The following is a 15,720-nucleotide window of genomic DNA, read 5'->3' on the forward strand; positions in this document are numbered from 1 at the left end:
GCTCAAAGGGTTGATGCATTAACTTGGTTAGGAGCAGTTGTAGGTCGCAAGGGGGTGACAGCTTGGGAGATAATGGAAACAAGTTTAACAAACCTTTTAGAAACTTTTAAACTGTTGGGTCAGAGAAAAGACCCGAAACCTTATGGCTCGCTGCGAAGGCTCCCAAGTGGACTCTAGCTGAAGCGTGAGCCTGTCCTGCCTCCCATAAGGACAGCAAATACTCCAGAATGACTGGGACGGGGCCCACTCTGGAGGGACACCTCTACTCAAGGCGTATGTGCTGAATTTCTTCCACTTGGCGGCATGACATAAGAACATAAGAACAACCCTGCTGGATCAGGCCCATCTAGTCCAGCATCCCGTTTCGCACAGTGGACCACCAGATGCCGCTGGAAGCCACAGGCAGGAGTTGAGGGCAGGCCCTCTCTCCTGCTGTTACTCCCCCACAACTGGTACCCAGAGGCACCCCGCCCCCAAGGCTGGAGATGGCCTACAGCCCTCCGACTAGTAGCTGTCAATAGACCTCTCCATGAAATTATCCAAACCCCTCTTAAAGCCATCCAGGTTGTTGGCTGTCACCACATCTCATAGCAGAGAATTCCACAAGTTGATTATGCGTTGTGTGAAAAAATACTTCCGTTTGCTGGTCCTAGATTTCCTGGCAATCAGTTTCATGGGATGACCCCTGGTTCTAGTGTTATGGGAGAGGGAGAAGAATTTCTCTCTATCCACTTTCTCCACCCCATGCATGATTTTATAGACCTCTATCATGTCTCCCCGCAGTTGTCTTTTTTCTAAACTAAATAGCCCCAAGTGTTGTAGCCTAGCCTCATAAGAAAGATGCTCTAGGCCTTTGATCATCTTGGTTGCCCTCTTCTGCACCTTTTCCAGTTCTACAATGTCCTTTTTTAGATGTGGTGACCAGAATTGTACGCAGTACTCCAGGTGTGGCCGCACCATAGTTTTGTATAAGGGCATTATAATATTAGCCGTTTTATTTTCAATCCCCTTCCTAATGATTCCTAGCATGGAATTGGCCTTTTTTACAGCTGCCGCGCATTGAGTCGACACTTTCAATGAGCTGTCCACCACGACCCCAAGATCCCTCTCCCGGTCAGTCACCAACAGCTCAGATCCCATCAGCATGTACTTGAAGCTGGGGTTCTTCGTCCCAATGTGTATCACTTTACACTTGCCAACACTGAACCGCATTTGCCACTTTGTTGCCCACTCACCCATTTTGAAGAGATCCTTTTGGAGCTCTTCACAATCAGTTATGGATTTCACTACCCGAAAGAGTTTGGTATCATCTGCAAATCTGGCCACCTCGCTGCTTACCCCTACTTCTAGATCATTTATGAATAAATTAAAAAGCACTGGTCCCAGTGCAGATCCCTGGGGGACCCCACTTCTTACTTCCCTCCATTGTGAAAACTCTCCATTTATACCTACCCTCTGTTTCCTGTCTTTCAACCAGTTAGCAATCCACACATGTACTTGTCCCCTTATCCCATGACTGCTAAGTTTCCTCAAGAGTCGTTGATGAGGAACTTTGTCAAAAGCTTTTTGGAAGTCGAGATATACGATGTCAACTGGATCACCTTGCTCCACACACTTGTTGACACTCTCAAAGAACTCCAAAAGGTTGGTGAGGCAAGATTTACCTTTGTGAAACCCATGCTGGTTCACTCGCAGCAGGGCCTGTTCTTCTATGTGCTTTACAATTTTATCCTTGAGGATGCTTTCCATCAATTTGCCTGGAACTGATGTTAAGCTAACCGGCCTGTAATTTCCCAGATCACCCCCGGATCCCTTCTTGAAAATTGGTGTTACATTTGCTACCTTCCAGTCCTCTGGTACAGAACCTGATTGCAGGGATAAGTTATATATTTTAGCAAGGAAGTCGGCAATTTCACATTTGAGTTCTTTGAGGACTCTTGGATGGATACCATCCGGCCCTGGTGATTTGTTAGCTTTCAGTTTTTCCAGACAGTTTAGACTATCATCTCTCGTTACTTCTATCTGGCTCAGTTCTTTAGCCGCCATCCCTGAAAAGCCTAGTTCAGGAACAGGTATATGCTCAGTATCCTCTGCCGTGAAGACGGACGCAAATAACTCATTTAGCTTCTCTGCAACCTCCATATCCTCCTTAATAATCCCTTTCACTCCCTCATTGTCTAATGGTCCAACTGCCTCCCTGGCAGGTTTCCTGCTTCTGATGTATTTAAAGAAGTTTTTGTTATTCCCCTTGATGCTTTTAGCTAAATGTTCCTCAAACTCTCTTTTCGCCTCCCTTATTGTCGCCTTGCATTTCTTTTGCCAGAGTTTGTGTTCCTTTCTGTTCTCTTCATTTGGACAGGCCTTCCAATTTCGGAAGGAAGTCTTCTTCCCTTTTATGGCTTCCTTGACAGTACCCGTTAGCCATGCTGGCATCTCCCTGGACTTAGTGGTACCTTTCCTCTTTTGGGGTATACAATCTAACTGAGCTTCTAGAATTGTGGTTTTGAGTAACTCCATGCATTCTGGAGTGAAGTGACTCTCCTGATTTTCCCTTTCAGCTTCCTTTTCACCATACTCCTCATTTTAGAGAAGTTTCCTCTTCTGAAATTCAAAATGTTTGCGTTAGACTTCCTTGGTGATTCTCTCCCCACATGTATGCTTAATTTGATGGCACTATGGTCACTGTTCCCTAAAGGGTTGATGACAATGACATCACGCACCAGGTGCTGGGTGCCACTCAGAATTATGTCCAAGGTTGCCTTCTCTCTGGTTGGTTCCAGGACCAACTGTTCTAGGGCACAGTCATTTAGCGTATCTAGAAATTTGACCTCTTTGTCCTGACCCGACTGTGAATTTACCCAGTCTATGTGTGGGTAGTTGAAGTCACCCATGATTACAGCCTTGCCTCTCCTTGACGCCTCCCTGATTTCCTTTGAAAAATGACACCTTTGGGTGGAAGGTCATTTCAAGGCATCTAGGACCTGCTGGCCTTGTGTGTTGCAACCTACCTGCCCTGTATCTTCCAGATGGTCAGGCACAACAGTTGCAGATTGGGATGGGGTCTTATGCCCCTGTCCAGGGTCAAGAGGCGTGGAGTCAAGGGGACTCCACACCTCTTGACCTGTAGGTAAGTGTGATCGGACAGGTGCAGCAGAGTGGTGCACCAGGGTTGTGCCGGCCACCAGGGGTAACTAAGGGAGCCTGTGCATTGCCTAGCATCAATTTCTGAATCACTTTGGAATCAGAGGAATCGGTGGAAATGCACATACCAGTTGTTCCCAGCTAAGAAGAAAGGCATCATCAGATGATCTTGGGTCCGTGTCAGCTCTGCTGCAGAACAGAGTGCATTTTGCATTGGTAAGCCATGGCAAAAAGGTCTAGGGTGGGGTTTCCTAACTTGCAAAACACTCAGTTCAGTACCCTGGGGTCTAAGGACCACTCATGAGAGAGGCAGTTCTGACAGCTGAGGGAGTCTGCCAGGGTGTTGGACTTTCCCTCTATGTGAACTACTAAGGGCCAAATCTTCTTGTGTGTGCACCAAGACTAAATTTGTAGAGAGAGAAGCATTAGTGGCCGAGATGCCATACTCCACTGTTGACTGAGGTACGATCTTGCTGTCATGTTATCTGTGAGGATGAGAACTGGCTCGCCCCGAGCCAAGGCCAGAAAGCTCTCAGGGCAAGAAATATATCCAGAAACACAAGGTAATTTATGTGCCTCTGGGGCTCTCTGTGAGTCCAGGTGTTGACAACCATGAGGTTCCTGAAGTGTGCTCCCCAGCCCTTTCTTGAGGCATCTGTTCTAGAAAGAGTTGGTGCAGGCTGCTGAAAATCGACTCTCCGTGGGAGACTGAGGCAATCGGTCCACCACTGTACCTCTGGTGATGCATTCAGGAGCTTACTCTGGTGGTGGCAGTGTGGTTTGAAGTTGTCTAGGAACCAGGATTGCAGAATCTGCATGTGAAGGAGTGCAAAGGGAATCACTGCTGTGGTTGGGGCCATCAACCCTAAGAGGCACTGCACAAGACATGCTGCATGCTTTTACAGAACCGATGTGCAGTATCCTGGACAGTTCGGTTCTTATGGTGAGGAAGATATGCCTTTTCACACTGGGAATCGAGAAAGACACCAAGAAAATCTATGGATTGGGAGGGTGACAGTACTGATTTCTTGTAATTTATTTGTAGGCCCAATGAGTTCAGCAAACAGAGGGTAACTCTTATGTGAGTGAGCAGATGATGGTGTGAGGCGACCAGCAGCCAATCATCGATAAATAGGAAAACTGTCACCTCTTGAAGCCGCAGATGTGCTGCTACCACCACCATCCATTTTGTAAAAACGTGTGGGGCAGAGGCCAGCCCAAAGGGGAGGACAGTATACTAGTACATATGATCACTGATACAAAACCTGCAGGGATGTGGAGCAATGGAAAGGTGAAAATAGGCATCCTTGAGGTTGATGGAGGCAAACCAGTTTTTCCTGGAAAGAAGATGTAGAATGGTAGGGATTGTAGCCATGTGGAAACATCTGTAGCGAACAAAACTGTTGATGTTTTAGAGGCCTAAAACTGGTCTCAGTACTTTGGGATTGTACAATACCTCGGAAAGAAGCCCCAGTCTTGATAAACTTCTTTGATGGCCCCTTTTGCACGCGAGATCATACTTTGTCCAGTAGGTGCAGTGGAACATAGGAAGCTGCCATATACTGAGTATATCTAGCTCAGTATTGTCTATACAGACTGGCAGCAGCCTTTCAGCCCTATCTTGGAGATGCCAGGGAAGGAACCTGGAACCTTCTGCTCTTCCCAGAGCGGCTCCATCCCCCAAGGAGAATATCTTGCAGTGCTCACACATCAAGTCTCTCATTCATATGCAACCAAGGAGGACCCTGCTTAGCTAAGGGGACAAGTCATGCTTGCTACCACAAGACCTGCTCTGCTCTGCTCTCCAGTGAAGGGGGTGTAACTTGGATGCTGGAGAAAGGAGGGAGGGAATGAAATTCTATCCTGTAGCCATTACGAATTATTGCCAAGACCCATGTATCGGAGGTGGATAGCTGCCCATGTGTTGTAATAGTGGGCTGGCCTGGGAGCTGAAGCATCATTGTCTCTTAGTGTAAGGTGGCCTAGCCTTTGCAGCCGAGTGAAGCTTGGAACCTGGAGTAGATGGGGCAGGCCTCCACTGCTGGTATCGGTGGTGCTGACAAAAGGAACTATACTGGGCTAGCTTTTCCAGTATAAAATGCTGGTATCTAGCCCAGCATGCTTGGTGATTAGCAATTCTCAACAGGAGGCTTGTAGTGGAGTAGATTCATCTGCCTATCGCATCCAATTTCCCACCCCCGCTCCTTGTCTGGCGGTGTTAAAAGGAGATGCTGCTGTGATCAGGACTGAGCCGATTCCATGACCACTGAGTTAGGTACAGGGTGTCTGGTGAGATGCTGAGTATCCTTTTGCTGTACTCTATACATGTTTTCTAGCTTGATGTTGTGGGGGAAAGAGGCTAGTTTTTCCCATGCTGCCTTGAATATCAGTGTGAGCACCAAGGGTAGAGCCACCGCACTTTGCATTTCAGACTGAATTAAGCCAAAGACTGGGTCCTCTAACTGGGAAGACTGCCTTTGGATTTCCAGTCCAAGTGATGAAGCCATGAAGAGGAGCTGCTCTGTGTAAAACCTGAACTCTGATGGAGCATCCTCTGGTTGGTCTCTCATCTGCAGCAGCATCCTTCACAAAACCCCGCCCACCGCTCCCGTGGCTAGGAGATTCTATAGGTTGGTCTGGAGCCTCTGATTCTGACTCCCCCCACCTGTAAGAGCATGGTCTCCATAGCAGATGGTGCTTTAGGCTGTCCGGTGGCTTGTCCCAATGACAGGGGAACCGCAGGAACCGCGGGGGAAGGGTCACGTGGAGGTGGGTGAGTTGCCTTTGGTTTGGTGGCGCTCCTTGGCGATCTTGAATGTGTGTGGGATCTTGACCTGCAGCAGCACTTGCAGCAACCCAGGCCATCCCGACAGGCATATGGGTGATAGCTACATGCTACAAAGCATGGTTTGGGAGCAAAGAACTCATAGTATGATCTCATACTATGTGTTGAAGTCTATGTCTATAATAATCATGGGAACATAGGAAGCTGCCATATTCTGAGTCAGACCATTGGTCCATCTAGCTCAGTATTGTTTACGCAGACTGGCAGCGGCTTCTCCAAGGTTGCAAGCAGGAGTCTCTCTCAGTCCTATCTTGGAGATGCTGCCAAAGAGGGAACTTGGAGTCTAGATGCTCTTCCCAGAGCGGCTCCATCCCCTGAGGGGAATATCTTACAGTGCTCACACATCAAGTCTCCCACTCATATGCAACCAGGGCAGACCCTGCTTAGCTAAGGGGACAAGTCATGCTTGCTACCACAAGACCAGCCCTCCTCCCTAAGTCTTCCCAGTCATAGTCCCAATAGTCTTGCAAGGAGTGGGGGCTTCGGGCATCAGGTGAAAAGTGCTTTTGATAGTCTCTGTACTGATGTCTGTTGTGTTCAGATGTGAAACGAAGCCCATCTAAGGGTCTATAGTGCTCCATGTGCTCAGCAGAGTGTGGGCATAGCAGCAAGCTATCATGAGAATTGCTTAGGTCGTCTGGTGATTCAGGAAAGTCAGGAGCAGAAAAGTCTTCCCGCTCCTCAAAACTGGCCTTGGATTCAGCGGGGGGCGCATAAGGCAGATCTGTATCAATGGGGTCTGTGTAGACAGAACTCACCCAAGACAGTGCAGTCTTTATCGACAGGGAGTGATAGCTTTCTCTTAGACACCTTTTGAGTCCCCGCGACAGGCTGTGCTGACTCAGCTAAAGTTGTCCGTGACGCTGCCTGTGGAGTTGCTTTCAGTTTAATTTTGTGCCACAGTTTGCTTTTTGGGTGCTTCTTCGGTGCCTGGTCCGAGGGTGTTGCGGAGGATTTCCCCAAACCCAATCCTGTCATAGGATCTGACGGGGTAGGGGCCGAAGCCAGCAGAGCAGCCGTTGCTATGGGCGATACTGAGGATGGGATCAAGAGCGGCTTCACTGTTGCTTTTGGGCCACTGCATGGTGGCAAAACCAGCCCACGCCAAAGTACTGGAGATGATCACGGGGTTAATGCCTGCAACTGAGACACTAGCTCGGAGAGGTCGTTCCCAGAGTAATGCACCAAGCTGGGAAGCCCTGTTGCGTCTCGCTTGCCTAGTGAAGCTGAGATAAATAGTGCACAAGCCTTCTCTATGGGCTTCTCCAAGGCACAAAAGGCACGTAGGAAGCCCGTCCGAAGTGAGGGTCTTAGCGAGGCAGTCCACACAACGCTTGAAAGTAGACTTAATGGCCACGGCCATAAGGCATCCCTGACTAGGAGGGCCAAGGCGGGGGGGGGGGGGGAGGAGAAATGAAAACGCAAAAGTAGAAGTCAGAGATACTACTACTAAAGGAAAGGAGAAAGTGAGGGAAATGATGGCGAGAAATGACAGTTACCGGTAAACTTTTCTTGAATACCTATTCCGAATACCTCACCGAATTTCTCAGAGGAAATTCCAAGGACCATAAAACTGGGCTTCTCCAAGAAATTACCAAGAAATTTAGGACTGACAAAAGGAAATACTTTTTCACACAACACATAATCAACCTATGGAATTCTCTGCCACAAGATGTAGTGACAGCCAACAGACTGGATGGCTTTAAGAGGAGTTTAGATAAAGTCATGGAGGACAGGTCTATCAATGGCTACTAGTCTGAGAGCTATAGGCCACTTCCAGCCTCAGTGGCAGGATGCTTCTAAATACCAGTTGCAGGGGAGTAGCAGGAGAGAGGGCATGCCTTCAGCTCTTGCCTGTGGGCTTCCCAGAGGCATCTGGTAGGCCACCATGTGAAACAGGATGCTGGACTAGATAGGCCTTGGGCCCGATCCAGCAGAGCTTGTCTTATGTTCTTATGACCTTGCTCTTGTGGCGGGTGACAAAAGATTGCGGTTAGGAGTTGTACTATCCAATAGCAGAAGCCGTGTTCCCGTTCTTTTTTACTATATATGGTGGGAAATATTAGCTATGCAACATTCTGAACCGTGGCTCTGTGCAGACGCATAACCCATGTGTGATGCACAGAGACCACAAAGAAGAAACTGCAGTTTCCCATCACATACAAGCTCTGGGATCTAATTATTCTTAGTTCTAAAAAAACCCAGGATCAACGATGGTTTCAGATACTGGTTTATTAACTAACTATGTTTAGCACAGACCACAATTACCTGAATTCATACATAATGGGCAACTGCACTTAGTACTGAAGTGAAAGCAAAAGTCTTAAATCTCCTCACTCATTCTCGTAGCATTAAACCATGATGTAGAACTAGATCGAACACTGGGTCTAACATTAATTTTTAAAAAGTGTAGCAATATGTCTGAACTGGGCAAATAAGTATTTGTGAATGAACCAATTCAACTTTATACAGAAGAAATGTTAGCTGCTTTCCCCCTGCACCTTTCCTAGTGGTCACTATCATGCTGATACACATTTATGTAAATACTGAGGTAATGACTTTGGCCATGTGCCAGGGAGTTCCTTTGAGCATGTTTACTATATGTTTACAAACACAGGTATGCCCTTCAAGCATACAGAACTATCCACCGAGAGATTCATGATGGACAGTTTTTTTGTGGCTGGTTATCTGGGTGTGCATGCTGTGATTGCGAGCTTCATCCTCTCTGCACTTCTTTGAAACATAGTACACAGACAGCTTCCCCTCTTCTTTGGTCAGTGTTTTTTCATATTGTATTGCAATACTGTGCTCTCTTACCAGGTGTCACTATAGTGCCATTAGCAGTCTCTGGATGAATAACACAAAACAGCAATTCATTCATTCCCCCATTTATTAGGTATGGGTCAAACCTCTCTAGTTCTTTATGGCTAAGCTGAACAACCGATACACATAGTAGCAGCCACAGGAGGAAAACCAGACAAGAATATCCACATGAAAATATGTTGGGGGATGGGGGGGGGGAGAACATTCCACATTCTTGTAGAGATATTGCCACAGTGTCTACAAGTATATGACTCCTGGGTTCTATCCCTTGCTTGTAGATGGCTGCAAATCCACTGTCTGGTTCTCCAAGGTTTTTTTCCTTCATTTCTCTTAGCTAGAAATTCACAAGAAGCTGTTTTCTCAGTGCAGGCATTATTAAAGAATGTACTGTTTTACAGCACATTCAGGAGTTCTCATAGGGAAGACCACTTTCAATAATATATCTGAAGCCATCCCAGAATTCTCTTCTGCTTAGGGGTTGTGCATTCTTAAACAGAGTGCATAGATTTGTTCCTTCCTGGCTTAGCAAGTTAGGGCATATTAAAGGCTTATATGACTATGCCAATTCGTGAATGTGTTTGTGTGAACACAGCCACGCAAAAACATACCTAGTCACAAACAACCAAGCAGGGTCCTTACCGGGTGCCGGATGTCTGTAATGAGCAACACGATGTCCGACATCTCCAGAACACGCCACAGCTGCCTCCACGTCTGCAAGAGAAACCAGAAGATTCAGAAAAGATCTGTATAAGAAATTTTTAGCCAAGCCAACCAGCCATTAGGCCTTATCAGAATTAGTGCCACTTTTAGGCTGGGCTCCTTCACCATTCTTTCAACCACATAATTTGCAATGCCTGAGATCAAATTGGAGTTAGATTTCCTATCACATAAATTCTGTCCCAAGAATAATTTAACTAGCATTTCTTCTGAGAACCACCAGGAAGCAAAGCAATGCACTAAGAACACCAAAACAGAACTAAAATTTTGTTCTATAGGAAAAACAGTATAGGAAATAACATAAAATTCACATGTTGATTGCTATGTGTGATAATGTTTATTTCACTGTATGAACCTCATATTCTCCCTAAGACTTTTAAGGGCTCACCTCCAAGTTGTGCTCAAAGTAACTTAGCTGTTTTGGCTGGAATGTACTATAAATGTTCTCTAAATATTCTCGGAAGCACTTCTCCTCTCGGACCAACAGCTGCTCCTTGGTCATCTGATAATTCCAGGGCGGACGTCTGGGAAAATCCAGTACTGATAGGGGGGGAAAGGTGAGGATTAGCAATTCCTAAACTGTTTGTGTGCCCCTGGGGTGCCCAAGTACTTTCCTGGGGGTTGTCTGTGTTCCCTCTAGACCAGCTTATCTCTCTCTTTAAAGTAAAATGTAACTAAAACAACAAACTATTAGGAACATAGGAAGCTGCCTTGTACTGAGTCAGACCATTGGTCCATCTAGCTCAGTATTGTCTACACAGACTGGCAGTGGCTTTTCCAAGGATACAGGCAGGAATCTCTCTCGGCCCTATCTGGAGATGCCAGGGAGATAGACCCTTCTAAGGGAGGTTGGAACCTTCTAAGAGTAATATCTTACAGTACTCACACATGTAGTCTCCCATTCAAATGCAAACCAGGACAGACTCTGCTTAGCAATGAGGACAATTCATGCTTTCTACCACAAGATTAGCTCTCCTCCAATTATTGCAGCAAGAATTATTTGTTTATATATTATTATTATTTTGTTCTTGGTGGGGTACTTGCAATTGTCTGAGGTCTTGGGAGGAATAATTGAATGAATAAATAAATACACTACTCATCAAAGTATGGGAACCACTGAGTTGGGAAATATGGCCAACATATGGGAAGAAGGAAGAAGTCTTAAAGTAATTTAAGACTTAATGTGGTGACTCAGACCCTCAACCTTACCTTATGGCCTCTGATCCCTCAAAGGCCTCAATTATGGGGGAAATAGGTTGGAGGATTGGGGAGGCTAAGTGACCATGAATCCCTCTCTCCTCAGGGTTCCTGCCTCTGCTCTCTGAGCACTCACTAAAAGTGCTTTATCCATCTTAGGGCTTGCCTGCCCTCTGTCTCTCCCCCAGTGCATCATCCCTAAATACCTTCTGGCAGTCACTGCACAACTTGTAAGAGGCTGAGCCCCATCTCTCAGGAACAAATCCTCCCACAAGATCACAGGACAACCAGCATGTGGGCATCCCACCTCCTTCCCTCCTACTGCAGGCTTGCCCAACTGCACTAGTGCCAATTCAGCCGCCATAACAACCAACCCATCAAGCCATGCCTAATTGGAGGCAAATGCAGATTCTGAAGTAGTTGGATGATAAAACAGTTTAGCAGACCTTCTGCATCAACTGAACATGGGTAGCATGGCAAAAGGGAAGGTTACTGAGGAGAAGGTTGTAGTGTCTAGACAAGAGTTTTAGGGTTTTAAAAAAAACAAAAACAAAAACAAAAACCAGAGTTCTGTGATCCCAAAGATTAACTGACTGTAGCATACACTTTCATGGACTACAGTCCACTTCCATCAGTTATTCTTGCACATAGTATCTCTAACCCTAGAGATCAACATATTGTTTAGAAATAAGGGGAACCTTCCTAGTCAAACCCCAGGATCCTTCATGCAATGCTCACTTTTGGATCACCCAAAGTTCCTCAACATAAAAGATGCTTCCCTCCCAAAAGGGCAAAAGGCCAGGAGGAGGAGTGAATTAAGAGCAAGGGGTGGGAGGAGCTGGAGGGGGAAGGAAGACCTACTCAGGCTTGCCCATTAACAGAGACAGTCCAAGAACACCTTTCCCTGCCCCACTTCACTCACCTGAGCCAGTCTTGTAAATATCTTCTATGTCCACCTCCATCTCAGCTTCTGGCATCGGCTCCAAAATCTTCTCCCGGGCAATTTTCTTCCTTCGCTCCACCTCCTCTCGGCTCTCTCGGTCAAAGTGTAGCCGATACCTGTCAGAGAAGGGGAAATGGCATCGGGGAGATCAGAGAGGGGTTTTAAAGAAGGAACCATCATGGTCTGAAATTCTGAGTCAACCATCTTAGTCTCAGAACTTAAGGAAGGGGCCATAGCTCAAAGACAGGGCATCTGCTTTCCACTGAGAAGGTCCTAGGTTCGATCCCTGGCACACTCCCCAGGAATGCCTGGGAAAGGCTGCATCTAAGACTCTAGAGAGACACTGCCAATCAGTGTAGACAATACTGTGCTAGATGGACCAATGGTACAATTCAGTATAAGACAGCTTCATATGTTTAGAAGTAGTAAAACCCTGTTTAGTTTCAGGACCACAGAAAACTGAGCAGTCATTGTTATACTATGTTGAGGTATTCAGAAACTTGGAGAAAGGTCCATAGAGATGGGCTGGTTCAGGAAATGGGTTCTAGACACTCTCTCCTTCCTTGAGGCGGCACCAATGATCATCAGAATCTCCATTTGCCAGATCTCTCCAGGAAAGTCAGTAAGGAAGAGAGCGGGCCTGAACTTTTTTGTATTATTCCCTTCTGCTAACTCAGTGGGGCTAACGAAGGGTTCTCAAGCTGTCCCACACCCTTTTACTGGCAAAGCTCAGACCTGCCCAGCTTCTAACGTGGAATTACATCAGAGGTTTTAAAGAACAGCCTTTGGGTCTATTTTACAGGCCAGACAAAAACCAGATAAAAGCAGGGTATACTGTGCTAAAAGTGTTGCAAAAAATTCTAAACAGACATATGACACTGCCTTGGACCAAGCCAGTTCCATCATCCATTTCGCCTAACCTTGTGTCCTCTCACCAACAGTGGCACTCCAGGTTCTCAGCAGGAATCTTTTGGAGAAGTGAGGGATTAGGCCTGGCTCCCTTCTGCATGCGAGGTATACACTTGGTCAGTGAGCTGTGGCCCCTCTCAGTCAATGGTTTAGCTTTTGGTGTCAAGGAATGAAGCATTACAGTAGCTCTGCCAAAGGCTAAGAGAGAGGGGGGCTGACAGACAACAGAAAGTAGAAGGCCAATTTTTAGGCTCCCTGATGAACTATCCCTGCCTGTATGTGATTAAGCTGGGTAGAGGCTAGAACAGAAATATTCCCACGAGGGTAGCCCTCCGATTCTAGTGCAGGGCTGCTCAACTTTGGCCCTCCTGCAGATGTTGGCCTACAACTCCCATAATCCCTGGCTACTGGTCACTGTGGCTGGGGATTATGGGAGTTGTAGGCCAAAAACAGCTGAGGGAGCCTAAATTGAGCAGGCCTATTATCTAGTGCAATCTGTTCAACTGGGGGGAGTTCCAAGAAAGAGCTAGAATGGGTGGCTCACTGTGTTACTCTTTCAGAAATACACTTGAGCTAGATAGGCTATCACACTCTGGCCACAGATGTTGCACTTTACTCACACCTAACAGCCCAAGCCTCAACCACCGGCATTTACCAACAGCCAGAAGAGTGGAGATTGCCAGCGAAGGAAACAAATGGGCAGAGGGAAGGGAAACCACATGATTACCTGCATATGGTGGCTGCTTCAATCTCATTAGGATAATGAGACATGCATGCATAATAATTTGGTTAATAAAAACAAAGGGAAATGAATGGGGCCAGCTCAGATGGTGCCATCTGACCAGCCCACCCATCGAGCGAGGAGGAGAATGTGCATTACATCTCTCCCCACATACAGAGCATATCATTCAGTCCCCATACAGTCAAGTGAGTGGGCAGAACATCTGAATCATCCCAAGCACATGGTTTAAAACTACTTTTAAATATTTAAATATTTAATATTTAAACCATGCAATTAGGAACAGTTTGAATGTTCCACATCCCTAGATGGCAATGCAGAATTGGAATGATGCACCAGATAGAGGAGAGATGAACACACACCCATTCCTTATCAGTCAGCTGTCTGACCTGGACTATGGCTTTCTCACCCCATGAGGTGTCTCTCCCGATTCTACATCACTTCCAGATGGTAAATATGGGGAACTTTGATCTGACTAGTGGAAGTGCAAACTTATATACTAGGCGGATTTTTATACTAGGTTGTACATAAATTCAATCAATCAATTTCTAACCCTTAAGAAATAACATTTAACCTGGATGATCATTCATTAATGTCTCTTAATTTAATATTATTATAAGTTTATTGTCAGATCAGAATATTATTTGTGAAATTCCTTTTATTTGACCTTTTATTTAAGAGCACTGAGCAAGAGGTCTTTGTTTACTTTTATCTTAATGGATGGTTTCAATCGTCATAATAATCTTCTGGACCAAAAGACTCTGCAGATCCACCGAGTGGCTGCTTCGGTGGGTTGGTATCTTTACCATCAGCCAGCCTTCAAGTCCATTTGCAGCTCCATCTGTCCTTCCCTCCTGAGAGAACCTACATTACATCATTAACTGCCAGGAACCAGGAAGGGGGGAAAACCCTGCCCCCCCACACACAACCATATTTGGCAGCATTAAGACTAAGTCAGTCAGGACTAAATCCCATACAAGTTAATGGGACTTAAATTAGTCATGACTAACTTATCTTCATCTAAATCAGGGGTGCTTGGTGGATGTTGCCTGTTCATACCAACATATGAGTTTTAATTATAAGCTGCTGTGGGAACCAATCTTGGCTGAGAGGGAGGTATAAATATACTTTTAAAAAGTCTTTTTGGGGTCAATTCTTGACTTAAATAATTCAGAGGGTTGGAAGACAGGGAATTTGGAAAATGTATTACAATTTAGGCTTCATCAGACTTCAGATTTATCAGCCTGAGATATCCAATTGCTGCCACTAGAAACTGGACAGGTTCTGCTCCTCTCCAAGTGCCTTAGTTGCTCTTCAGTCAGTACAGCAAGGTTTCCTGCATTACCTGTTGGGGTCATAGCCATGCTCTCCTGGCTTGCGGATCTGAGGCTGCTGGTTGAGCTTCCGGACCTGCAAGGAGAACGACTCGCTGTCCGATGTATCTGTGTGATCTTCGTGCCTGTCATGGCTGCCACTCCGGCTGTTTGAACTTGACCTCACACCATCTTGAAAACCTGGAGGCAAAGTGAAGGGAAAATAAGTAGAGGAATTTTCTCCAGCCTGAGGTAGGTATAAATGGAGAGTTTACACAATGGAGGGAAGTAAGAAATGGGGTCCCCCAGGGATCTGTACTGGGACCGATGCTTTTTAATTTATTCATAAATGATCTAGAAGTAGGGGTAAGCAGCAAGGTGGCCAAATTTGCAGATGATACCAAACTCTTTCAAGTAGTGAAATCCAAAACTGATTGTGAGGAGCTCCAAAAGGATCTCTCCAGACTGGGTGAGTGGGCGACAAAGTGGCAAATGCGGTTCAATGTTGGCAAGCGTAAAGTGATGCACACTGGGACGAAAAAATCCAACTTCAACTATATGCTGATGGGATCTGAGCTTTTGGTGACTGAGCAGGAGAGGGATCTTAGGGTCGTGGTGGACAGCTCGTTGAAAGTGTCGACTCAATGTGTGGCAGCTGTGAAAAAGGTCAATTCCATGCTAGGGATCATTAGAAAGGGGACTGGAAAGAAACTGCTAATATTATAATACCCTTATACAAAACTATGGTGCGGCTACACCTGGAGTACTGCATACAATTCTGGTCACCACATCTAAAAAAGGACATTGTAGAACTGGAAAAGGTGCAGAAGAGGGCAACCAAGATGATCAGGGGCCTAGAGTACCTTTCTTATGAGGTAAGGCTACAACACTTGGGGCTATTTAGTTTAGAAAAAAAGACGACTGCAGGGAGACATGATAGAGGTCTATAAAATCATGCATGGAGTGGAGAAAGTGGACAGAGAGAAATTCTTCTCCCTCTCACATAACACTAGAACCAGGGGTCATCCCATGTAATTGATTTCCAGGAAATCTAGGACCAACAAACAGAAGTACTTTTTCCACATAATTTCAC

The 15,720-nt window shown here is 46.0% G+C and overlaps 1 protein-coding gene across 6 annotated transcripts in view; it reads right to left on the bottom strand.

Moving 5' to 3' along the window:
* GNL1 (G protein nucleolar 1 (putative)) overlaps positions 1 to 15,720 on the bottom strand; it is a 49,760-nt gene that overhangs the window by 11,980 nt on the left and 22,060 nt on the right. For all 6 annotated transcript variants that reach the window (XM_053291850.1, XM_053291855.1, XM_053291853.1 and 3 more), the window contains exons 2-5: positions 14,660 to 14,828; positions 11,646 to 11,782; positions 9,915 to 10,066; positions 9,449 to 9,520 (exon numbers count right to left, since the gene is read on the bottom strand). In XM_053291850.1, the coding sequence (XP_053147825.1) occupies positions 9,449 to 9,520; positions 9,915 to 10,066; positions 11,646 to 11,782; positions 14,660 to 14,828 (530 nt within the window). The remainder of the gene's footprint in view (positions 1 to 9,448; positions 9,521 to 9,914; positions 10,067 to 11,645; positions 11,783 to 14,659; positions 14,829 to 15,720) is intronic.

This window comes from Hemicordylus capensis, chromosome 2 (assembly GCF_027244095.1).
Source record: "Hemicordylus capensis ecotype Gifberg chromosome 2, rHemCap1.1.pri, whole genome shotgun sequence".
Classification (NCBI taxonomy): Eukaryota; Metazoa; Chordata; class Lepidosauria; order Squamata; family Cordylidae; genus Hemicordylus; species Hemicordylus capensis.